This window comes from Magnolia sinica, chromosome 4 (genome assembly GCF_029962835.1).
Source record: "Magnolia sinica isolate HGM2019 chromosome 4, MsV1, whole genome shotgun sequence".
In the NCBI taxonomy this organism is placed as follows: Eukaryota; Viridiplantae; Streptophyta; class Magnoliopsida; order Magnoliales; family Magnoliaceae; genus Magnolia; species Magnolia sinica.
Genome location: NC_080576.1, coordinates 87,215,435 through 87,241,775, shown reverse-complemented (window position 1 = coordinate 87,241,775; position 26,341 = coordinate 87,215,435). Strand labels below are relative to the sequence as shown.

Genomic DNA, 26,341 nt, shown 5'->3' with positions numbered 1-26,341 from the left:
TGTTTCGTGTGGTGTGGTCCATATTAAGTTTGGATCTGTCTAATATTTATAATCATATTTTAAAATTAGCTGATGAAACTGATGAACGGAGCGGATATTAACACATGCATCACACGGCCGCGGCTACAGGCAATGCCCGTCCCTCGTAAACAAACATGGTCCACTACATCTATGTTTGTCAGGTGGGTTCAAAGTCACCTCTGCCAACCTATGTGCGTGGCGAAGCGCATGCAACGTTCTCGCCACATGTTCTGCATGGCCATAAGAGCCGTCCAAGTGTCAATACGTGGTAATTTCAGGATGCTACACGTGACCCGGTGAAGATGATGAAAAGACATCCCCATTACTATTAAAGAGGCAGATAGGGCAGAAAACCCTTAACAAGGAGAGGAGATGGCTGATGCAGGAAGCGGGGTTAGTTGCAATGAAACGTGCGGGTGCCCTTCACCATGCCCGGGTGGGAATGCTTGCAGGTTCGATGCGTTTTCTTGGAGACGCTCTTGGGGACGTGGATTGGGTGCTGCATTTGTTTGGACTGAATTCCCTCCGTTGATAGAATTTGATTGAATTGAAGGCCGCTCTCAAAGATGGGCCACACAAAGTTTGTGAGGTTCTCATCTCTAACATTAGCGTGTGATTCAATCTAATCACGGACGGAGTTCGGTCCAAGTGGGGTAGTATCCAATCTGCATCTTTTTTTGATGCAAATTGCATGGTGACATTAACATCATGCAGCTCGATGGTATTGAGACATGGCGGGATTTGATTGGGTCACGTGCTGCTGTGAGAGGTGGAGTCTACAAAGTGCTTGAAAGGAATGAAGATTGAGCTTTGCTCTGTTTGGATCGAGCTTTCTACCACTGATATGTCAGGAATTGATTGGAGTATGGCAGGATGTGGATTGAATATACTCGACCATGCTCCATCTCTTTCCAATCAAATCCTGCTGTCAATGGGGAAGGGAGTTCAATTCACGCACGGTGATCTCACAACCGCACGTGGCCTAATTAAATCTCGCCGCGTCTTAGCACCACCGGAATTCCTGGTCTTAGGGTCACCACGCAATCCGACCGTCCCTTTCTTTTTTTTATAAAAAAATAAATGCTTTTCATGCATTTCGAGCGATGAGAGATGGGAGGTAAATCACAGGTGGATGTGATACACGTGTGAGATTCGGTCCATTCATCGAGTGGGGCTTCAGAGGCTCTTCTGCATCAAATCTGGCATGGTCCACTCATCAGGTTGGCCACTCGTGTACGTTCAATCTATGTTGTTCCCACCCTCCGTCCATTTTCCTCTTACAATCGTTTCTTACCTTTGATTATGTACGTTGGGACATGTTGGCTGGTGTACGCGACTCACCTCTTCCACCTTTCCTCGCAAATCCCCTATACTTTTCCTGTCCCACGTGTATAGGCACATTCTCCACACGTGTTTGCCTGATCATGGATATTCATGGGAAGCCCTCTGTTTGCTGAGAACAGGCTGGCCCACTCATCAGACCTTTGGTTATAATCTTTCTAGCCGTCTGTTTCTCGGTGGGCCTGCCTATTTTTGGGCTCAGGCATGCGGACCGACCTACTAAAATTCATCCTGATGGCACGTGTGGGTATGCTTTGCACGCTTGAAGATGGGCACCTGATGAATATTTATACCAATGGGTCACCTCTAGCGGATATCTAATCCGTGCAAAAGGTAGGCCACACCATGATAGCACGGGGTGTGAAAATCAGGCCAATCAACTTAAAATCTGGTGGGCCACAGCAGAAGACCAGGTCATAGCACCAGCTGTCCTATTCGTACCAGGCGATCGGCATGGTATGGGCCACCTTTTGAACGGATCGGATATTGTACACGTGTGACACGTGGCGGGAAAGAAACGGCTGTACTGAAAGTTAACATACACCCGCTGAATGTATCCAAAGCATCCAATATATACTGGTAGGCCAGCCGCCAGTCCCATGCAGGCCTGGATACGTATACTGGAGTTTGGAGAAGTGGACCCCACATGTTGAAAGTCGAGAATTGGGTTCCCACATGATCATATGTAGTTCACATTGCTGAAGTAGAAAGCTGAGGTGGTGATATGTAACGTACGTGGCAGGTGCACATCCGGTGGTGTTGGGGACCCAAGCATGCAGCACTCGTACTGCAAGTGTGGGAGCCACTGCAGTTGCAACCCATGCAAGTGCTCGACGGAGAGTTTGGAGACTGGAAAAGCCTTTTGCAAGTGTGGGGAAGCTTGCACGTGTGCAACATGTGCCTCATGAATAGAGTTTGAAAATCTTGTATGTATTTACGTACCTTAGCTTTTGGTGGTCCTACTGTCTTATATATAGTCCTTGTACCTTAGCTTATAGGAATACGTGGAGGAGAGAGGGTATGGTGTCAGAGATGTTTCATATGTACGGTTGATATGGAACTTATAAATTAGTACTTTTCATCTATGGGCCTGTTCTGTGGGTTTTGTATCCCACAAAATAATCAAGTTTCCTACACTTCGCTTGAATGCATGCCCGTAAATAAAATAACGGATGCGGATTGTGTCCTTCATAGCCTTGTCCCTATATATGTGAGCCAAAAAATAAAGCCGATCGTAAATGACCCTCCATAGGGAGGGGATGTCTACTACCAACTGTGCCTACATAAGCTGTTAAATTGATTAATCGAGCTTCATTTTTAGGCCTGAGCTAGGCCCTTGGGTTATATATGCTAGCTCAAGTCCAAGTTATCATATACGTGATCCCATTTGCGAAATGGCCCATTAAAAATAGCATATGCCATGACGACAGTGTATGTGATCTGGGGTGTATGCAATGGCATGCTTCCCAAGGTTGAAACTTATTAGTTGTTTGTAAAGAGTTATACTTGCAACTTATATTGTATTTCGTTATATGCATCAACTTATTATAATTTAAGTTATTGATAAAAAATTTATATTTGTAGTTTTTAATAATTAATTTCCTTTTAGTGCAATTTGTTGAATGTTTTATTATATTATATGATATAACTTATAGATGATCTAATAGTCAAAATACAATGAAATAGGTCTAAAGATCAAGTACAATCACTTATAATAATTACACGGTTTTAAATGAGCTGAGGTTGAACAGAGTGGAGCTTGATTCTGCTCGACTCAAAGCTCGAAACTTGATTCCAAGCTTGGTTAGCTCGACCTCGGCCTACATATATATATATATATATATATATATATATATATATATATATATATATATATATATATATATATATATATATATATGGCCGGTCTCCTACGAACGCCATAGGATGAGGAGAGCGGCCGGGATTCCACTTCGTTGGGAGAGAGAGTCTTCGAAAGTCTTCGAAGAAAAGACTATCTCCTACACTCACGGAAATAAATTTGGAATTGCAAGAGAATTTTGTGTGAGGCCTATTATGATGGTTGTGATAAATCCAACCTGTCCATCTGTTTTTTGAAATCATTCTAGTTTATGCGACCAAGAATGAGGAGGTTCCAAAAATTAAATGGGCCACATGAGAGGAAACAGTGGGAATTTAGTGACCACCGTTGAAATTTACAATGTTGAGCCCATAACTGAAGCACATACACTGATCAATTGGATCATACCCTTTACAGGCTCCATAGTAATGTTTATTTGTCATCCAACATATTCATAAGATTATATAATATGGATGAAGGTAAAACACAAATACAAGCTTGATTCAAAATTTATGTTACTCTCAAGAATTTTTCGAAAGGAGGATGTTCAATTCAACTGTTTCCAGGGTGTGGTCAATAAGAACATTTAATATGCCTAATTTTTTGTGTCAATCCCTAAAATTATCTGGTAAAATGAAGGGACGGAGAGGATAAAATACATAAATCATGGTGGACCGACGGAGTTTACTCAGTATGCTAAGTGCAGGAGTCTGGATCCTCTATTTGAAAGCACGACTCTTCGGGCGCAAATTAGATACTGACAGGTTGAGAAGCGAGACTTGCCACTAAGTGATGTCACCAATTTAAGCGAGACTTGCCACTAAGTGATGTCACCAATTTCTATGGCCCACCATGATGCATGTTTTGTATCCACACTTTTCATCCATTTGGAGAGATCGTTTTAGGATAATATCCAAAGAATAAGTTAAATCCAAATCTCCAGTGGACCCCATCACAGAAAACAGTGGGGACAGTGACGTCCACCCTTAAAAACTTCCAAGGGCCATAAAAGTTTTAGATCAGCTGATATTTGTGTTTTCCCTTCTTTCATGTATTTTTTAACTTTTGAACAGGTTAGATTTCAAATAAACATTATGGTGGGCATTAGGATAGTTTCAACCGTGGGAATCACTTCCCCACTGCTTTCTGTGGTGGTCCACTACAGCGTCCCGACTTTCATGCTTTTTCCTCGTTTGTTGAATAGTGATTTTTCCATCTCAATCACAGATGCAATTACACAATCACATCGTCCAATTAAATCACAACAATACGCAAACAGAGCATCAGTATTCTAAGCGTAATCCGTATTCCGTGGTGGGCCCACTATTACGTTTATTTTCCATCTAATCTGTTATTAAGATCACAAATACATAGATCTAGAGGAAAAACAAATTTCATATTGATCAGAAACTTCTGTGACCCCCAAAAGGGTTTCAATGGTAGACGTTCAATACCCACTGCTTTTTGCAGTGTGGTCCACTTGATCTTTATATCTGTCTTATCTTTCGGCTCAAGTATTAAGATGAGCTTGCCAAATGGATGGACGATTTGGATATAACACATACCTCATGATGGGACCCACAGCTATATAGCTGCTTCCGTTCCGTTTCAGAGAGGGACGCGGATGGACGCAGACTTCCTGCTAAAGCCTCCACAGGATGTTCCAGCGCTAGGATGCTAGGCGGAGTCCACCGTGATGTTGTTGATAAATCCATCCCATCCATCCATTCTCCGAGCTCATTTTATGACATGCTACCGAAAATTATATGGATTCAAAAGTCAAGTGGGCCATATAAGAGGAAAAACTGGAGAAATGGTTTTTTACTATTGAAACTTTCCTAAACTCCACCTTGATTTTTATATGCCATTCAAACGGTCTACGCCATCCAAACGGTTTACAAGATCATTCCCACTGGGATGAAGTGAAAACAATAAAAAATTAGCATGATAAGAAACTTTCATGGCCTTAAAAATATTTCAATGGTGGTGACTAAATAAAAAATGTTTCCTGTGATGCGGCACACTTGACTTTTGTATCCATTTGATTTTCTGTAGCATGTCTTAAAATGATCTTAAAAAATGGATGAAGGGGTTGGATTTATCACAAACATCATAGTAAGCTTCATAAAGAATACTTGCGCAGGATCTTTATGCGTAGGAGAGAGTCTTTTCTTCGTAGACTCTCCCAGCGGCTCTCCTCATCCTATGGTATACATGAAGGCTCGCACATAAATTCCGTGAGGTTCAATTAGTAGGAGACCGGCTCCCTATATATATATATATATATATATATATATATATATATATATATATATATATATATATATATATATATATATATATATATATGGAAAAGGTACTATACGTTCGACTGTATTATACCTTCCATAAGGTTGAGTGTTGGCAACACGTTATTCGTCACATGGGACATTGTATTAGGAAACTGAATAAGTAACCGGTTATTAAAATACTCCTCCACCTTTATCTATTTCATGTGTATTTTCTGCAAAAAGTCATGTGCTACAAACTTAGGCAGGGCCTATTGTGATTTTTATTTTTATTTTTTTGTGAAATCCACCTCGTCCATCTATTTTTTCATATCATTTTAGGACAAGAGGCTGAAAATGAGCCGGATCCAAGATTCAAATTGGCTGAAAATATGAGGATTGAACGTCGACAGTTGAAATATTCATCGAGCAATAGAAGTTTTAAATTTGGATAATATTTATGTTTTAAGTTCATCTCAATAGAAATATTGCTATGAACGGTATGGATGCAATTAAAACATCATTTTCGACCCAGAGAGGTTTCAACGGTAGGAATTTCCCTACCCACCTTTTCTTTGAGTCTTGGATCCGGCTCGTTTTTTGCCCTATGACCTAAAATGATCTCTAAAAACTAACGAACGGAATAGATTTCTCACAAACACTAAAGTTGGCCCTTACCAAACACTTTGCCACGCCGAGAATTTGTTAACGATAGAAGTTCAATTCACGTTGCTTCCATCCACGGATTAGATACCGACAGGTGAAGTAGCTAGACTGGCTACTGAAGTTACATAACCAAGTTCCATGGGCCCCACCATGATGTATGTTTTATATCCACACCTTCCATGCATTTGGAGATATCATTTTAGGGCAATATGCAAAGAATGAGTTAAATCCAAAGATCCAGTGGGCCCAACACAGAAAACAGTGAGGATAGTGACACCCACCATTAAAAACTTCTAAAGGCCACAAAAGTTTTAGATCAAGCTGATATTTGTATTTTCTCTTATTTCATGTCTTTTTTAACTTTTGAATAGATTGGATTTCAAATAAACATTATTGTGGGTGTTGGGATAGTTTCAACGGTGGCAATCACTCTCCCCACTGTTTTCTGTAGTGGGGTCCACTACAGAATTTTATCTACCTCATTCTTTAACTCATGCCCAAAAATAATTTCTCAAAATGGATGGACGGTGTGGATACAACACATACATCATAGTGGGGCCCACAGAACCTGGTGACGTAACTTCAATAGCCCACTCGCTACTCAACCTGTAAGTATCTAATCCGCGTACGTTCAAGTCCACTTGAACGCGGATTGTGTCCTACCCCGCCCGGACGGATTAGCATGGCTCCGTGGGGCCAACGTGATCTAAGTGTTTTATCCATGCCGTTCAACGATTTTCTCCTATCATTTTAATATATGACCCAAAAATGAGGCAAGTCCAAGGCTTAAGTGGACCATAAGGTGGGGATTGAACGTTTACCATTAAAAACTTCTTACGAGCTGGAGAAGTTGTGGATCAAGTTGATATTTGTGTTTTCACTTCACTCACATCTACACAACCTTGTGAATATCTTGGATGGTAAAGAAACATAACGTTGGCACTTAGAAAGGTTTCAACGGTGAGTATCTTTATCAGTGCAGCCTCCTTTGTCGTGGTCCACTAAAGTTGTGGACTTGCCTCATTTTTAGGATAATAACTTAAAAAGATTCAAGAAAATATTTTACAGCGTGGATAAAACATTTACATCACGGTGGGCCCCACAAAGCCCTGCCCAAATGGATTACTGTCTGTGCAGGGTAGGACACAATACGTGTACTATTAAAAGTCGTAATGGACTCGCTAGACGCGGATTCTATGGACAGGTTACCTCGCCAAGTTATCTGGGTCCCACCATAAATGTATGTGTTATATCTATGTTGTCCATTCAGTTGGAGATATCAATTTAAGGCATGAGACAAAGAATGAGCTAAATCCAAAGCTGGAATGTACCCACCATAGAAAACAGTGGATAGAGTGACGCCCACCATTAAAAATTTTTAAGGGCCACAAAAGTTTTCGATCAAGATGAAATTTGCGTTTTCCCTTCTTTTTTATATGTCTTAACTTATGAACAGGTTGTATCTCAAATAAACATCATAGCGGGCCTTAGTAAGGTTTCAACGGCGGGTGCAAGACTTTTGCAGAAAATATGCGAGAGATAAAAATTTTACCATTTGAAGAATAATGTGCCGCCACAAGAAATAAAATTTTTACCATTCGAAGAATAACGTGCCACCACACTCGACCTTATGGAAGGTATAATACGGTCGAGCGTATAGTACCTTTTTCCCATATATATATATATAGGAAAAGGTACTATGTGCTCGACCTCACGATAAGCTCCCGTGAGGTCGAGCTGTGTGGGCCCCACCGTGGTACGTGTCGACCATCAACACCGTGCATTTGATGGGTCCCCTCAAAATTATGGGATATCCCAAAAATCAATCGTATACAAAACTCAAGTGGGCTATACCATCTAAAATCATGTGAAGACACCGTTAAAACATATAAAAGCACTTGGTGGGGCCCACCTGAGTTTTGAATGCTACTGAAACTTGGTCTGAACCCTCATCCAAGTGGGACACACATAATGGATGGGCTGGATTTGCAAACCACATCTCGGTGGGCCCAAAAAATGATTATGAATGTTTTAATGGTGCACGGCCCCTCCCCACTTCTGTATGTGGTGTGGCCCACACAAGTCACGGATTGACTTGATTTTTGAGACCTAGGCCCACGATGGAATGGTGCATCTGACTGATGGGGTAGATGTTCGAAACGCATCACGGTGGGGCCCACACAGCTCGGCCTCATGGGACGCACTCGTGAGGTCAAGCGCATAGTACATTTTCCCTATATATATATATATATATATATATACGCCGTAGGATGAGGCAAGCGGCTGAGATTCTACTTTGTTGAGGGAGGGAGAATCTTCGAAGAAAAAACTTTCTCATGCGTTCACGGAGTCTCACGTGAAAGTCTTTCGCATGAAAATTCTGCGCAAGTATTCTTTGTGGAGCTTACTCGTTCATCCATTTTCTGAGATCATTTTAAGACTTGCTACAGAAAATCAAATGGATACAAAAGTCAAGTGTGCCGCACTAGAGGAAACAGTTTTGATTCAGTCACCACTGTTGAAATATTTTTAAGGCCACAAAAGTTTCTTATCATGCTAATTTTTTTTTGTTTTCACTTCATCCCAGTGAGAATGATCTTGTAAACCGTTTGGATGGCATATAAAAATCAAGGTAGAGCCTTAGGAAAGTTTCAACGGTAGAAAACTATTTCCCCAGTTTTCCCTCTTATATGGACCACTTGACTTTTGAATCCATATCATTTTCGGTAGCATGTTATAAAATGAGCTCGGAAGATGGATTTATCAAAAACATCATGGTGGACCCCGCCTACATCCCAAGGCAGGAATAGCAGGAAATCCGTGTATATCCGGGCCCGGATTAGATACTGACAAGGTCAGTAGCCAGATCGCTACTAAAGTGACGTCCCCAAGCTATGTATATCCATACCTTACATGCATTTGGAGATATCATTTTAGGATATCATTTTAGGGTAATACGCAAAGAATGAGTTAAATCCAAAGATCCAGTGGGCCTAACACAGAAAACAGTGAGGATAGTGACACCCACCATTAAAAACTTCTAAAGGCCACGAAAGTTTTAGATCAAGCTGATATTTGTATTTTCTGTTATTTCATGTCTTTTTTAACTTTTGACCAGGTTGGATTTCAAATAAAAATTATAGTGGGCATTGGGATAGTTTCAACGGTGGTAATCACTCTCCCCACTGCTTTCTGTAGTGGGTTTCACTACAGATTTTTATCTACCTCATTCTTTGACTCATGCCCTAAAATAATATCTCAAAATGGATGGACGGTGTGGATACAACACATACATCATAGTGGGGCTCACAGAACTTGGTGATGTAACTTCAGTAGCCGACTCGCTACTCAACCTGTAAGTATCTAATCCACGTACGTGGACTACCCCGCCCATACGGATTACCATGTCTCCGTGGGGCCAACGTGATCTAAGTGTTTTATCCACCCCGTTCAACGATTTTCTCGTATCATTTTAATATATGACCTAAAAAATGAGGCAAGTCCAAGGCTTACGTGGACCTTAAGGTGGGGATTGAATGTCTACCATTAAAAACTTCTTGCGAGCCGGAGAAGTTTCGGATCAAGTTGATATTTGTGTTTTCACTTCACTCACATCTACACGACCTTATAAATATGTTGGATGGTAAAGAAACATAACGTTGGCATTTAGAAAGGTTTCAACGGGGAGTGTCTTTATCAGTGTAGCTTCCTTTGTCGTGGTCCACTAGAGTCGTGAACTTACCTCATTTTTTGGATAATAACTTAAAAAGATCTAAGAAAATCTTTTACAATGTGGATAAAACATTTACATCATGGTGGGCCCCACAAAGCCCTGCTCAAATGGATTGCTGTCTGTGCAGGATAGGACACAATACATGTGCTATTAAAAGTCGTAATGGACTCGCTAGACACGGATTCTATGAACAGGTTACCTCGCCAAGTTATCTAAGACCCACCATAAATGTGTGTGTTATATCCATACTGTCCATTCAGTTAGAGATATCAATTTAAGGCACAAGACAAAGAATAAGCTAAATCCAAAGCTAGAATGTACCCACCATAGAAAACAGTGGATAGAGTGACGCCCACGATTAAAAATTTCTAAGGGCCACAAAAGTTTTCGATCAAGATGAAATTTGTGTTTTTCCTTCTTTTTTGTATGTCTTAACTTATGAACAGGTTGGATCTCAGATAAACATCATAGTGGGCCTTAGTAAGGTTTCAACGACGAGTGCAAGACTTTTGTAGAAAATATGCAAGAGATAAAAAATTTACCATTCGAAGAATAACGTGCCGCCATGAGAGATAAAAATTTTACCATTTGAAGAATAACGTGCCGCCACACTTGACCTTGTAGAAGGTATAATATGGTTAAGTGTATAGTACCTATATATATATATATATATATATATATATATATATATATATATATATATATATATATATATATATATATATATATAATTTTAAAAATAAAAAATTCTAAAAGCCCTGCTTTACTTATCCCTTTATTTACCTTTCCCTTTACAAATCCAACTCGTCGCACCCACTCAAGCTCCTCTCTCTCTCTCTCTCTCTCTCTCTCTTTCTCTCTCAATAACAAGATACTTTTAAATCTAATCTTTGATTTTTATTTATTTATTTATGTAATTGTTTGAAAATAGAAAAATCCCAAATTCTAAAATTGAGATTTAGGGTTTTGAATCTATAATTTACAAATTAAAAGGTTTGGGGTTTGGGTTAGGGTTGAAAGCTCAAATGGTAAGCTCATGCTCAAGGGGAGCACAGACAAGTCAAGCCGAGCTCCAATGGTAAGCTCAAGCTCAAGCTCGAGGAAAGCACAAATGAGTCAAGCTAAGCTTGGCCCAATATGACTCGACTCGGCTAGATGTACAACCCCACTTGCAATATGAGTCTAAAGTCCAAAACACCAAGGCCATGAAGGACCAATCAAGGATGATAAATGATCAAATCAATCGGTTGAGGTGTGATGGGCATCCCGAACTAGAGATCCAATGCCACCCTCCAATGCAGAGTGCTCAGCCATGTCTTGCACTACCATGCAGGGTGGAGTTGAGGCATATAGATCACTCGGTGATAGAGAACTTCTATACCAACTCTTGGATGATTCCTACACATACAATGACTTGTTAAACCTTTAATAGATTGCCCACTACCACTACTATAATCATGGCATTGAGTACTGAAATTCATGAAACATAACCATCACCGAGCCGAGTTGTCTCCAAACCCATCTTCCCTAAGACAATTGAAAGAAATCCTCCCCTTTAACCCATGAAAGTTCACATCTTTCATTAATTTTGCACACAAAACCATTTTGATGCAAAAGAATATCCTCACATAAATAAAATAACAATGTCAAACATAAAACATTTAGCTTTCCAGGGCACATAATACCAATGGCGGGTTCACTTGGTTTGAGTCACCACAAGTTGTGTTAGTCAACTGAGTTGCCGACTCCACTCAATGAGTCATTTCGAATCGGGATAAAGTCAAACCCAAGACCAAGTTTCCTGCAACTCGGCTCAGAATCTCACCCAGTCAACTTGGACGAGTTTTGAGTCAACCAACGAGTTTTAAAACTATGGTTTGCACATTTGTGAGTTGACGAATCATGTGTTGGCATGAGGTGGCTGTTATGAGTCAAATCAATTCTCTCACAGGGCCCAGCTTGGAGTTTTATGGTAAAAGATTTATTGTTAATCATCATCCCTGTTCAATCTCAGGACTTAACAACCCAATAAAGTTGCAAATCCAACATCATAAAATAACATGTGTACCCGAATAAATCCATGCTCCCCCCAAAACAGATATCCATGTGTACAAATCCAACATGACGGTGGTAATCTTATTGTACATTGTATTTCCCATACATGTGACGTCTTCCACTGCGAACACCCAACAGCCACATCAAATGTGGCAATCCCAACCCTGAAATGTACATCACTTCCAGGTATCCACATACATCCACGGCAGCATGCCTTTAAACCCTGACAAATTACAAGCTCCCCTACAAATAACTACAGTAATCCACACACCATGAGTGACACAAATCCCACATTGTTTCCTCAATCAACTCCCTTGCAATCATCCTCTCCAACTCACTGCCTATCACATCGATTTCATCATTCATCATAGATGACCAATGGGTCGTGGCTAGATCGAATGCCACCATGCTATCAATTGAATGACAGCTATCAGATGGAGGATGCACATAGATGCGGACCATCTTCCATACATCGTCGAGCAATTTCTTCCTACGTGGCACTGCTGTGGGGTGACCCAAAACTCCTCTCATGAATCTAGACCTAGTTATGGGTCTTGATATAATTGATAGCGACTCATTCAATAGATCAAACAACAATTTGTGACCTACATTGCTCTCACTGGCATCCGTGATGGCTTCTTCACCCTCCTTGGCACATCTTCTGGAAGCTTCTTCGACTTCCTCAAATACACGGCTGTTGATTGGATTTGTTAGTGGAGAAGACCCATCATACAAACCAGCAACGACAAGGACATCTCTGATGTAAACATGTGCTTCTCCTTCTGAATTGTCCTCTTCAGGCTCCAACAGATCGTCTTTGACTGGCGCTTCTTCAGGGCCATCACACTGTAGTAGTCGGTTCAACTGCCTCCTGAGCTCTGTGGGACAGTGAGCAGCAAGAATGAGTTAGATACATGTCTCCTGAAACAAATCTAACAATGATATGCAGCAGAAGAAGTGGGAGAGCAGAAGCATGTCTAACATATATCTAGCATACAGAACTACTGGAAGAAAACCTTGGCCAGTTATACTTTGGTGTCCTTGTGGTTATACTTCGGTGTTCTTGGAGAAGTCAGTTATACTTTGGCATTCTTGAAAGTCGAAACCGGTGCCCTTAAATCTGAAACCGTTGATGCGGCAGACACAAGCAAGATCTGCTTCATTCATCCAGCAGATCTACGGATGGGCGCGGCTAAGAAATACAATTAGTCAGATGATCCTAACCATCTGATTGGTGGTTAAATAGCAAGTACACATTAAAAGGTCAAAATTTCTCCAATCTGATGCTCAGAACATCTGACAAATTTAATTTTCAGGTTGTGCTCCATCTAGAGTCGGACCCACTGAAAAGAAACGTTTAAACTCACACATGGAGGCCAGGTATACTGTTTGATTTGTTTTTATGACCTCTAATGACACTAATAACTTCCCCAACCTTCTTTCTTTCAGGTTTTTAGTATTTTATTCACACAGCTTCAATCTGACTAGATCTTTTGGATGATTCTCTAAGTATAATCAAATATCATGATACAGTGGACTGATCAAACAGTCGTCATGATGGTGTCCATTGGGACACTAACAACCAATCATGTATAAGAGATGGTGGTTACAGGAGTGCATAATAACTTAAAAAGATCTAAGAAAATCTTTTACAATGTGGATAAAACATTTACATCATGGTGGGCCCCACAAAGCCCTGCTCAAATGGATTGCTGTCTGTGCAGGATAGGACACAATACATGTGCTATTAAAAGTCGTAATGGACTCGCTAGACACGGATTCTATGAACAGGTTACCTCGCCAAGTTATCTAAGACCCACCATAAATGTGTGTGTTATATCCATACTGTCCATTCAGTTAGAGATATCAATTTAAGGCACAAGACAAAGAATAAGCTAAATCCAAAGCTAGAATGTACCCACCATAGAAAACAGTGGATAGAGTGACGCCCACGATTAAAAATTTCTAAGGGCCACAAAAGTTTTCGATCAAGATGAAATTTGTGTTTTTCCTTCTTTTTTGTATGTCTTAACTTATGAACAGGTTGGATCTCAGATAAACATCATAGTGGGCCTTAGTAAGGTTTCAACGACGAGTGCAAGACTTTTGTAGAAAATATGCAAGAGATAAAAAATTTACCATTCGAAGAATAACGTGCCGCCATGAGAGATAATTTTACCATTTGAAGAATAACGTGCCACCACGACCTTATGGAAGGTATAATACGGTTGAGTGTATAGTACCTTTTCCGTGATATATATATATATATATATATATATATATATATATATATATATATATATATATATATATATATATATATATTTTAAAATAAAAAATTTCTAAAAGCCCTACTTTACTCATCCCTTTATCTACCTTTCCCTTTACAAATCCAACTCGTCGCACCCACTCAAGCTCCTCTCTCTCTCTCTCTCTCTCTCTCTCTCTCTCTCTCTCTCTCTCAACAACAAGATACATTTAAATCTAATCTTTGCTTTTTATTTATTTATTTATGTAATTGTTTGAAAATAGAAAAATCTCAAATCCCAAAATTGAGATTTAGGGTTTTGAATCTATAATTTACAAATTGAAAGGTTTGGGGTTCGGGTTAGGGTTGAAAGCTCAAATGGTCAGCTCAAGCTCAAGGGGAGCACAAACAAGTCAAGCCGAGCTCCAATGGTAAGCTCAAGCTCAAGCTCAAGCTCGAAGAGAGCACGGATGAGTCAAGCTAAGCTTGGCCCAATATGACTTAGACTCGGCTGGATGTACAACCCCACTTGCAATATGAGTCAAAAGTCCAAAACACTAAGGCCATGAAGGACCAATCAAGGTTGATAAATGATCAAATCAATCGGTTGAGGTGTGATGGGCATCCCGAACTACAGATCCAATGCCACCCTCCAATGCAGAGTGCTCAGCCATGTCTTGCACTACCATGCAGGGTAGAGTTGAGGCATATGGATCACTCGGTGATAGAGACCTTCTATCCCAACTCTTGGATGATTCCTACACATACAATGACTTGTTAAACCTTTAATAGATTGCCCACTACCACTACTATAATCATGGCATTGAGTACTGAAATTCATGAAACATAACCATCACCGAGCCTAGTTGTCTCCAAACCCATCTTCCCTAAGACAATTGAAAGAAACCCTCCCCTTTAACCCATGAAAGTCCACATGTTTCATTAATTTTGCACACAAAACCATTTTGATGCAAAAGAATATCCTCACATAAATAAAATAACAATGTCAAACATAAAACATTTAGCTTTCCAGGGCACATAATACCAATGGCGGGTTCACTTGGTTCGAGTCACCACAAGTTGTGTTAGTCAACTGAGTTGCCGACTCCGCTCAATGAGTCATTTCGAATCGGGATAAAGTCAAACCCAAGACCAAGTTTCCTGCAACTCCGCTCAGAATCTCACCCAGTCGACTTGGACGAGTTTTGAGTCAACCAACGAGTTTTAAAACTATGGTTTGCACATTTGTGAGTTGACGAATCATGTGTTGGCATGAGGTGGCTGTTATGAGTCAAATCAATTCTCTCACAGGGCCCAGCTTGGAGTTTTATGGTAAAAGATTTATTGTTAATCATCATCCCTGTTCAATCTCAGGACTTAACAACCCAATAAAGTTGCAAATCCAACATCATAAAATAACATGTGTACCCGAATAAATCCATGCTCCCCCCAAAACAGATATCCATGTGTACAAATCCAACATGACAGTGGTAATCTTATTGTACATTGTATTTCCCATACATGTGACGTCTTCCACTGCGAACACCCAACAGCCACATCAAATGTGGCAATCCCAACCCTGAAATGTACATCACTTCCAGGTATCCACATACATCCACGGCAGCATGCCTTTAAACCCTGACAAATTACAAGCTCCCCTACAAATAACTACAGTAATCCACACACCATGAGTGACACAAATCCCACATTGTTTCCTCAACCAACTCCCTTGCAATCATCCTCTCCAACTCACTGCCTATCACATCGATTTCATCATTCATCATAGATGACCAATGGGTCGTGGTTAGATCGAATGCCACCATGCTATCAATTGAATGACAGCTATCAGATGGAGGATGCACATAGATGCGGACCATCTTCCATACATCGTCGAGCAATTTCTTCCCACGTGGCACTGCTGTGGGGTGACCCAAAACTCCTCTCATGAATCTAGACCTAGTTATGGGTCTTGATATAATTGATAGGGACTCATTCAATAGATCAAACAACAATTTGTGACCTACATTGCTCTCACTGGCATCCTTGATGGCTTCTTCACCCTCCTTGGCACATCTTCTGGAAGCTTCTTCGACTTCCTCAAATACACGGCTGTTGATTGGATTTGTTAGTGGAGAAGACCCATCATACAAACCAGCAACGACAAGGACATCTCTGATGTAAACATGTGCTTGTCCTTCTGAATTGTCCTCTTCAGGCTCCAACAGATCGTCTTCGACTGGTGCTTCTTCAGGGCCATCACACTGTAGTAGTCGGTTCAACTGCCTCCTGAACTCTGTGGGACAGTGAGCAGCAAGAATGAGTTAGATACATGTCTCCTGAAACAAATCTAACAATGATATGCAGCAGAAGAAGTGGGAGAGCAGAAGCAAGTCTAACATATATCTAGCATACAGAACTACTGGAAGAAAACCTTGGCCAGTTATACTTTGGTGTCCTTGTGGTTATACTTCGGTGTTCTTGGAGAAGTCAGTTCTACTTTGGCATTCTCGAAAGTCGAAACCGGTGCCCTTAAATCTGAAACCGTTAACGCGGCAGACACAAGCAAGATCTGCTTCATTCATCCAGCAGATCTACGGATGGGCGCGGCTAAGAAATACAATTAGTCAGATGATCCTAACCATCTGATTGGTGGTTAAATAGCAAGTACACATTAAAAGGTCAAAATTTCTCCAATCTGATGCTCAGAACATCTGACAAATTTAATTTTCAGGTTGTGCTCCATCTAGAGTCGGACCCACTGAAAAGAAACGTTTAAACTAACACATGGAGGCCAGGTATACTGTTTGATTTGTTTTATGACCTCTAATGACGCTAATAACTTCCCCAACCTTCTTTCTTTCAGGTTTTTAGTATTTTATTCAAACAGCTTCAATCTGACTAGATCTTTTGGATGATTCTCTAAGTATAATCAAATATCATGATACAGTGGACCGATCAAACAGTCGTCATGATGGTGTCCATTGGGACACTAACAACCAATCATGTATAAGAGATGGTGGTTATAGGAGTGCAACTCATGTGGATGGGTTGGGTCAGGTTGAGGGTGAACCCAACCTCAAGAGGACACAACCTGCAAGCCAACCCAACCCAAGGTGCCCAACCCGAAGTTCTTTATGCTCGACACAACCTAACCCAACCCAAATACATATGATTGTTCCAAGCCAACCTAACCCGTCACAAATTTTTCCTCAACCCATTTTCAAATCAGATTGGGGTTTTCCAACCTTATCCTGACCCAAGGACCTTGACAACTCAATCCAACCAGAACCGAACTCAGTTGGATCAATCGGGTTCGGGTTGACCCAAACACAAGTTGCAGCCCCAGGTGGTTTCCCACATTGATCAAGAATGGATGATTAGAGTTTCAGGTAGCACCGGCTTTGGTGCTATCAGCTTAAGCCTGACCATTACGCATGTGTTATACATATCATCATCATCACAGCATTGTCCCACCACCATTAAATAGCATTGACATATGCGAACAAAAAACGCACACAAGCATAAAGTCAGGACATGGCTATGCTGCTGCTGCTGCTGGTGGTGAAATACTTAAATATGAGTGGATGAAAAACTGTTCCTACCAAGAAGGTTAGAGCTGATCTCTTTGAAAACCTGTGGAACAGGATGATCTTCAATAAAAGGTATATCCAACGGGGAGGCTGGACTTGGATGGCCGCCTGGCCTAAAGAAATGCTCCTGAGGGCTGCTGCACACTGATGCAGGGCTTGGTGGCACCTCAGTCGAGTTCTCCTGTGGCCATTCAAGACAAAACACATCAGAAAAAAGAATAAAGGAACCCAATCCAGTCAGTTACTATACAAGTTCAAATGCGGAACAGAATAAATCAATTTAAGTAGAACTCTTGCCTGCGCACAGCCCAAATTCATCACAACTGTTGGCACATTCATGGAAGAGGAAGACTTCATAGATTCGGATACTCTCACACCTGTTTCTTCCACTGATTGGATCTTCTTGCCAAAAAATCTACATCTGAGACTAAAACCATGTCGCAAATTTGAAACTTTCCCTCTGAAACTAGACGTCTCTTTTTTGTTTTTCCTCACTTCCACTGAAACATTTTCGGTGGCTTCATGCTTCCTTCTGATGTGAGCACCTGATAAGACATGCGGCTCCCCTAAAAGAAGCCTCCCAAAAGCTGTTCCTGATACTGGAGCTGACAAAGATCTGGTAAGGTTCCTTGGTGATATTTCTCCAGTATCAAAAGATGCATCTTTCTTCTGGTCATGTCTGGAAGATCTGACCTTTGTTCCATGCTCGTCTTTCATGTATTCCCACTGGCTCACCTTTTTCCGATTCTTTGAAACATCTTCCATTGGCCGTACACTGCCCTGTTCTCTGTCTAACATAAAAGGTATTGAGTTGCCATTGATGACTGTGTTAATGCCTGCGTCTGTTTCATTTCTTAGGATATTCCTCAGCCTCTCTGACAACAATGTCCTTGTATCTCTGTTGATGAATTCGGGGTAACCCAGTTCGTTGGACTGAACTGAATTTATGAACGATCGGGTTGATTCCGATCGTGGCAAATTTGTTGCAAGGTCCTTGGTAACACTTTCTCTGACATGTTTTGCTATATGTTGAGCGATTTCTTTTGGGCCTGTGGGCTTTTCACTAAAAGGAATCTCAAATTCACCCCCTCTCACGGTATTATGTTTTCTAGTGTTCCCTTGTATTTCTAACCTGAGTCTTTCCTTAACCTCCTCAAGAAAATCTTCAATACTAACTTCCTCTTCTACTATCTCTGATAAGCCAGGCCAAGACTCTTCTGTGTCAGAGCTTCTTTCAAGGCCAGGCTTCAAGACCACTATCCTCGTGGGTACAGAAGGTCTGCCGCATTTATCATCACAATGCATTTGGGGGAACTGCTTAAAGTCACAAGTTTTGGTTCTGCTATTTAACATCAAAGCTTCCTTTTCATTGAATTGGAATGGCTTACTCCTATGTCCATAATGCCGTAAACCACCCATTTGTTGGGTGCTTGTTTCCATTGCAAATGGCAGATTATAATCCTCGAGTTCTCCATGTAAATTCTGTGCTGAATTTCTCACAGAATTAGCATAACGTGCCATCTTTTCCATGTTAAGATTTTCCTGTGCAAGGGTTTGGTAATCTTCCCATTGTCTTAGATTCCCGTCCATTCCGGCACTCCTAGAACGTTGCCAAACCTTGGATGCTTGCCATGCTTCAAACTCTTTCTTGAATTTCTGTAGTTGCTCCTCTTGTGGATGTTCCCGAGGCTGTTGTTTAGACAACTTTAGACATTCAGGATCCCGTTTGTTAATGTGAGGAAGTAAATATTTCTTTGTTTGCTTGGCAGGTTTTGGGCGGAGTGGGCTAGAGTGAGTTGAACCATTACCAGCCTTTTCTTTACTCAGTACACCATTCTTGGCATCTTCCTTCCTTCTTTCGGCCGCTTGGATTGTGGGTATTTTCTCTATTGGTAACATATCCATCCCCATCAGATGGGCGATGACGCTTGGTACATTGCGTCTGTTCTTTTTTGGTTTGGATATTTCTTCATCGATCAGCTTCTTCACAGGGGTTCCATTCGGATAAATATTCCTTTTGGAGGTATTCTGCTTCACTTGATATGAATACTGAAATTTGAAAGCATATAACTAGTTTTGTCAAAATCCTACGATTTATGATTAATGATTTACGATTTGAGTCGAATTTTAAGCAAAACAATTTGAATCCCACCTTTGAATCCCTTTTTATATGAATTCTACGATTTTATGATTTGAATCCTACTATTTACAATTCAAATCCCGATCTACGATTCAAATTATATTTTTTTTTTTTTTTTTTTTTTTTTTTTCTATTTTGAGCTTCACTTGGCTTTCATTTTATGTTTTTAAATTGATGGGGGCTTTAAGAATCATATAGGAAAAGCCTTTCAAAAAAAAAAGAATTGTTTAGAAAAGGTAAATTATTTTATTTTGTTCTTTATAAGAGATTAATAATATATCTTCTCTTCAATGTTAAATCATGGAGCTTTCTTTTTTTAATGATTTCTTACTTCTTAACTGGTCGAAACACCAAATTGATGTATGACTTATTTGTGGAATGTTTTTATGAATGGTTATGATCATGTTGGCTTATATGGATTGTAGTATAATGATTAGAAATCAAAATATCTTTTTTTGTTGGTCTACATAATCAAATGTCGCTTTTCCAGTGTGATTTTATATTCACGAAAGGTAACAAGAACAAAAATCTTTAAAGGATCTTTGCTTGGTTTTTAAGAAAAAAATTCTTGAAAGACAAAAAAACAAAAAGAAGATGAAATCCTTCAACACTGTCATGACATCGTACTACTTGGTGCATATTAATGGTAAATGGATATGATTGCTAAGTTTTTAAAATTTTTCTAATTTATTTATATTTTTCATATTTTTAAGAAAATCATTATAAAACAATCAATAAAAAAATTTTAAAAAAAAAATCTGACAATTTGCAATTCAATACGGTTCAACCCCTATTACGATTTGCGATATGATAACAATTATGACAACATTGCTTATAACATTTTTCAATATGTTTTCAGATGTTCAAGAAATCAATAAATACTATATGTAGGAACATTCACATGATGCCAGTGAAGATGAGGGAACCTGTGTTGCAGAATAATGCTATGTTCAGAGCGATTAGATAACAGTTTTCAAAAAAAAATTCAGATGTTCAAGAAATCAATAAATACTATATGTAGGAACATTCACGTGATGCCAGTGAAGATGAGGGAACCTGTGTTGCAGAATAATGCTATGTTCAGAGCGATTAGATAGCATCCGGAACCAATTACTAAAGAATTAAATGACATCCCAACACCACCCCCCCCCCCCCAAGAAATCAATAAATACCATATGTAGGAACATTCAAATGATGCTAGTGAAGATGAGGGAACCTGTGTTGCAGAATAATGCTATGTTCAGAGCGATTAGATGACATTTTTCAATTTTGTTTTCAGATGTTCAAGAAATCAATAAATACTATATGTGGGAACATTCACATGATGCCAGTGAAGATGAGGGAACCTGTGTTGCAGAATAATGCTATGTTCAAAGCGATTAGATAGCATCCGGAACCAATTACAAAAGAATTAAACGACACCATATCTCCCCCCCAAGGAAAACCAAGAAAAAAAAAAGAAGAAGTAAAGATGATGCAAGATAATTAACCACTTGCTCTAAAAGCTCGAACTGTTAGAGTATGGCAAATTAATCCCTTTATCTCATAGCCCAGGCCCTACATCGCATAGGTTAGGACCTCGGCCGAAACCCCCCCCCCCCCCCTAGCGTGGGCCCCAAATCACATGGGTACCGCCTCACACAGGCCATCCACCCCAAGTGTGTCCCCGTATCCCACAGGCTACCTCACTCGAGCCCAGTGTGAAATGCGCATTAATCACCCCCGGTGAGGAGTCTCGAACACGAGACCTCCCCTGTGGACCCCAAATCACATGGGTCACCCACCCCGAGTGTGTCCCCGCATCCCATGGGTTACCCCACTCGAGCCCAGTATAAAAATACCCCTGCATTAAAAGAAGTGGATGTCATTGCCGTTTGAAACCAGTTGACATGAAACACATGGAAGAAGAAAACTGTAAGATCGATTAACAACAAATGTTTAGATGTTTTAAAATTCATAAATAGCTTGTGAGTTGTCACACTCTCTCCTCATGATTGTTCAATTTTGGTTATTGATTGAAGACTAAAATTAGGAAAAGTTTGTATCATTTGGCAAATAGGACTCAAGCATTACGCTTTCAGCCGTATGTTATCTTCAAACATTTGAAATCAAAAAGTTTCAGAACACCTAATGTTTTTTATTTCCTTTTGTTTTTTTTTTTTTCTTTTTTATTCTCACTACAATGTGATGCAATCCACAGTGATATGCCTTCTAAATTAAGAATACGAGAACTGTGAGGGGAGCATTGGACAGCCTGGAGGTCAAGAATTAAGAAAGAAATGAAGTTGTGGAGAAAAATCACTGAGAAAAGAGGTCCAGATCTTCGATCTTGTAGGGCTCTGAAACAGTCAACTTCCAAGAGACAAATCTTTAGCTCATTTTGACATCACTTCGAGAACTACAAGAGATATTTCTACAATTTTTGCAGATTCTATCATTTTCATCCTCAAAAATCGATCCTAAAAATTAGTATTAAAAAATAAATAATTTTCTTAGTAGTAAAAGATTAGTGCTTAGTATTAAGAGTGAGTAAATTTGGTTGGATGAATGGTTCAGCTAAGAAGTTAGATTCAGGTTTCTTTTAGTTTTATAATGATACAATGTTACATTGCTTGTAGTAATGAATTTTCTTATTAGTAAAAGATTAGTGCACAGTATTAAGAGTGAGTAGCTTTGGTTGGATCAACAGTCCAGGTACGAGTTTTGCTTATAATAAGATGGATGGAGAAGAAGGACAGGTTTGCCAGTTGAATATTTCTATTGATCTTTGCACTGGCTCATCAGTGAGCATAAATCAAAAGGGTTGTTTTCTTGGTGCAATATTTTTCTTTCTTGTTTCTATTCACCTATGATTCTTGACTGCATTGAAATGTATACAACACAACAAGCATGAAATATCAGAAGTAAAATTCCGTAATAGGGCAAGGGGATTAAGCTCTCATCAATAATTTTCCATGCAGTTTGAAAAGAAGATTCCACTTAAACTATAAAGAAGAGTAAGTTTAATCTAAGAGCGCAAAATATCTTTTTATTGAATAGATAAGTATGATTGAAATATGGTTCTCAGAGTTATACACTTGAGGCCATTGCCACCGGGGAAAGGCAAACTTCAAGAAGAAGAATAAGTGTCAAGTTATAATACAACAGGCAAAAGAATAGATTACCGGTATGTTATCGCACATGGCATGATAGCTCGATGTTTCTATAGGCAGTTCCAAGCTATTTCGAGGAGCTTCCAAGCCTGTATAGCATCAACATACTGCTATTTCAGTTTTCAGGTTGAGTTAACAGTCAAATGTAAACCAAAAGGGGTAAAACATTCATTTGATTATAAAATAAGGAGAACAGCATCGTGATTTTGGTAAGCTGGGATCAAGTGAGCTGGACCCACAACTCAGCGTTATGATATTTAGGTCGTAGCAGATACAAAAGAAACCTTGATCTCAATCTCAGGTTTGTTATTATCTTGTTAGAAATAAAAATCCTCACCATCAGAACGTCTCTTATGTGCAAGCAGTTTCTGTGACGTAGTAGCCTGATTGGATTCAAAGAGATGTAATATACTTCCCATTTAGCTAGACAGATCTTCCTGAAAGAAGTGTGGGTCTTACATTTCATCCCATGGAAGTCTAAGAAGATCATTTGTCATCAATATAGAAACAGTCAAACACCTAGCATATGACCTGAAAAGCCACAACATAGAGTTCAACTTGCTAATTAAGAAAGCAGTACAAAAAATGAAAACAAAATATTTGACGTGACCACATCTTGAAAAACAGATTACAAGACTCCACAATAATCAGAAAAACTAGGCCATAAGAATAAAATAATTTCATCCTAAATCAATGAAGGAATTAATGATACTTCCATAGATGAGGATCAAACTCTTACCCTAGATAGCAGCTACAAACCTATGAAAGCGTACAATTGCACACCATCCATCCGATAGGGATGGCTCATTGCAATACAAACGGTGTGCATCTTACATTAATCATGGCTGATCATATCATGGACCCATTTGTGGCCTGCAGGTCACACTAACTGGAAATGGTAATCATCCAAATGGTGACCATCAAATGGAAAGTTGAAGGAAAATGACAAAATTCAACAGGTTCAATACATAATCAAATGGTCAAGAACAAATTAAATCTAGCCATCCAACAGAAAGTATTTCGAGTCAAAGAGATAAGGTTATGTTTAGGTGCCACCAAAAAACCACTCCATTTTATTATTATTACTTTGTTATACAAGAGTGATAGGATGTGTCTGCGACTCTGAATGTTGACCTATGGTTCAAATTCAGTCCACAGTTGAACAGGCCTAAGTTTGTTAAAAAGAAACAAAATTGAAACGACACGAAGACATCAAGATCAATAACGAAAGCCAAGTTATTGGATGAAAAAATATTTCTTATCAAAGCATAAAACAACAGCTCAAATCTGAATGAATATGTACATCAACCAAGCTTTCTACCAAAAGGTAATAACCCAAAAAAAAAAAAAAAACATATAATATATTTAGGTAATTTTCTGCATCAAGAACACTGTTGCCTTGATTTGCTAAACCTTTATTTCCTTTCCAACGCCTAAAAACCCAACTTGACTCAATATCCAACCCAGATCAGGTGAACTCAAGACTTGACAGGGTAGTTTGCTTACTATTTTAATTCATCATCATCGTCGTTGTCAAATGGCATATGCGATTGTATGCGACCCAAGGCAGTTGTGCACATATGCGATCAAACAATCACATATGCCATTGCATAGCCTCCAAAATATTTTTTCTGAAAAATAAAAAATCTAAAATTTCAAGCAAAAGTGAAAAAAAAAAAAATGTAAATAATTATGCAAAAATACTACAAGTGTTGGGAACTGTTTAGTTTTATTACCAATTTCATTAAAATTTTGTTATATTTACTACATCTATTAGACTATTAGACTATAGCAATTCAACTAAGAAATACTCATTAACTCAAATGAATGCATATGCTCAAAAATATGAAGAAAAAAAAAAACATGAAAAGTTTATCAATGTGAGTTTGAACAGAGATAACTTAAACTAGAATATTTATTGATGTGATTTTGACACTAGATTATGCCATCACATATTGAGTCTGAGATAGCATAATCACATACTTATGGCATATGTGATCACATATTTCTGTATGTGACCGCACAATGCCCAACGGTCATAAAACTGCATATGCTATCATAGCATATGAGGTATGTGCTGTTAAAATGGCACGTGCGATCACATATGACAACAGTGATCATCATCATCTAAGCGTTATCCCAACTAATTGCAGTCAGCTATATGATCATGTTCCGTCATTCCACTCTACCAAGGACCATATCCTTAATTAAATCACAGGTCATCAAGTCTTTTCTTACTACCTCCACCCATGTCATTTTGGGCCTTCCCCTTGCTCTTTTAGAATCTTCAACTTGTACCAACTCACACCTAACTAGTGCAGTTCTTGGTCTCCGTTGCATATGGCCAAACCATCTAATTCTATTTACCCTCATCTTATTACCTATTGATGCTACTCCTAAGTTCCCTCAAATTCATTCAATTCTGAATCTATCGTTCCTCATTTCAGCTACGCTTATCCTATGAACATGGTATTCCTTTACTGAGTTGTATAATGTTTTAAATAATATAAATATAAGTAATCCATGCATTAATTTCCAAATGTCACAAAAGATGAGTCAACTGAAATGTAACCCAATTGAGTCTATCCGGCCAAGTCTCGAGTCAACTCGACAGGTTTTCAACTAACTCAGCCAATTCAACATGATTCCTCCAGGCTCTGTGTCCAAATTCCCATATTATAAATAAACTCACCTGAGCGGAAGATCGATACGGCCAAGATTTCAAATACTCTACAGACTCAAATGAGTCGAATTAGCTTTCAAATTTCGATCTGTATCCAATTCAAACGAAGAGAGAATGCCTATCGATTTTCTCTTGCTCGTGAGACGGACTCAAAAACATCGAAATTTAACATTGACTTTTTACACACTATCATCACGTTAATTGCAATCCGTATTTCAACCCAAAATTCAAAAGAAACTCGTGGAAAGAAAAACACAAACGAAGACTAGCGTCTCTAAGGAGCAGAATTCAAGCATTACCATCGACGCATTTCGTCGAACAGTTGGCGTGCATTGTCCAGAACTTCTCGTCTAAGTCAAAAGCGAGCGAGAATCGGATTCCGGGATGAGAGAAGATCGTCGTCTGATTGCGGAGGGTCGGAAATGAGAGGAATTTAAAGCAGGTATTTTGGATATGAATACCTGGAAATGGAAAGAGAGAGAGGCTTTTTGAAGGAGAATCCATCGCTGACAGCAAAAGCAAATCTTCTCTGTGTATTTTTTTTTTATTTTTTATTTTTAGTTCTTTTTTATGTTTTTCTCCTCTGCTCTATAACGAACAGAAAT

General features: G+C 39.4%; 2 protein-coding genes across 10 annotated transcripts; one reads left to right on the top strand and one right to left on the bottom strand.

The window, feature by feature from the left end:
• Positions 1 to 319: 319 nt before the first annotated feature.
• Positions 320 to 2,338, top strand: LOC131244584 (metallothionein-like protein 4A). The gene is made up of 2 exons (XM_058244097.1): positions 320 to 473; positions 2,105 to 2,338. Exons 1-2 carry the CDS (start codon positions 394 to 396, stop codon positions 2,268 to 2,270), a joined length of 246 nt encoding a protein of 81 aa, XP_058100080.1. The 5' UTR covers positions 320 to 393; the 3' UTR covers positions 2,271 to 2,338.
• Positions 2,339 to 11,833: 9,495 nt separating this feature from the next.
• LOC131243328 (uncharacterized) lies at positions 11,834 to 26,341 on the bottom strand. 9 transcript variants are annotated; one of them, XM_058242594.1, is made up of 7 exons: positions 26,036 to 26,340; positions 23,793 to 23,938; positions 23,391 to 23,584; positions 23,066 to 23,142; positions 18,059 to 19,810; positions 17,774 to 17,942; positions 11,834 to 12,801 (listed from the first exon to the last, which is right to left on the bottom strand). In XM_058242594.1, the coding sequence occupies exons 3-7, from the start codon at positions 23,470 to 23,472 to the stop codon at positions 12,167 to 12,169; spliced, it is 2,715 nt and encodes a 904-aa protein (XP_058098577.1). In that variant the 5' UTR covers positions 23,473 to 23,584; positions 23,793 to 23,938; positions 26,036 to 26,340; the 3' UTR covers positions 11,834 to 12,166. The 9 variants fall into 9 exon arrangements, with proteins under 9 accessions (XP_058098577.1, XP_058098574.1, XP_058098581.1 ...); XM_058242591.1 differs by having other exon boundaries at positions 23,793 to 23,926; XM_058242598.1 differs by having other exon boundaries at positions 23,513 to 23,584; positions 23,793 to 23,926.

Bases quoted from the DNA above. Each gene is read 5' to 3' on its own strand.
- LOC131244584 (XM_058244097.1), top strand. From the start codon at position 394: ATGGCTGATGCAGGAAGCGGGGTTAGTTGCAATGAAACGTGCGGGTGC. The intron at 474-2,104 runs GTTCGATGCGTT...CGTACGTGGCAG, and splicing joins CCGGGTGGGAATGCTTGCAG to GTGCACATCCGGTGGTGTTG.
- LOC131243328 (XM_058242596.1), bottom strand. From the start codon at position 23,472: ATGGGAAGTATATTACATCTCTTTGAATCCAATCAGGCTACTACGTCA. The intron at 19,811-23,065 runs GTAATCTATTCT...TTCAAATTTCAG, and splicing joins CCATGTGCGATAACATACCG to TATTCATATCAAGTGAAGCA. The intron at 12,802-17,773 runs GTAGGAACAGTT...ACTGTCCCACAG, and splicing joins GATCAGCTCTAACCTTCTTG to AGCTCAGGAGGCAGTTGAAC.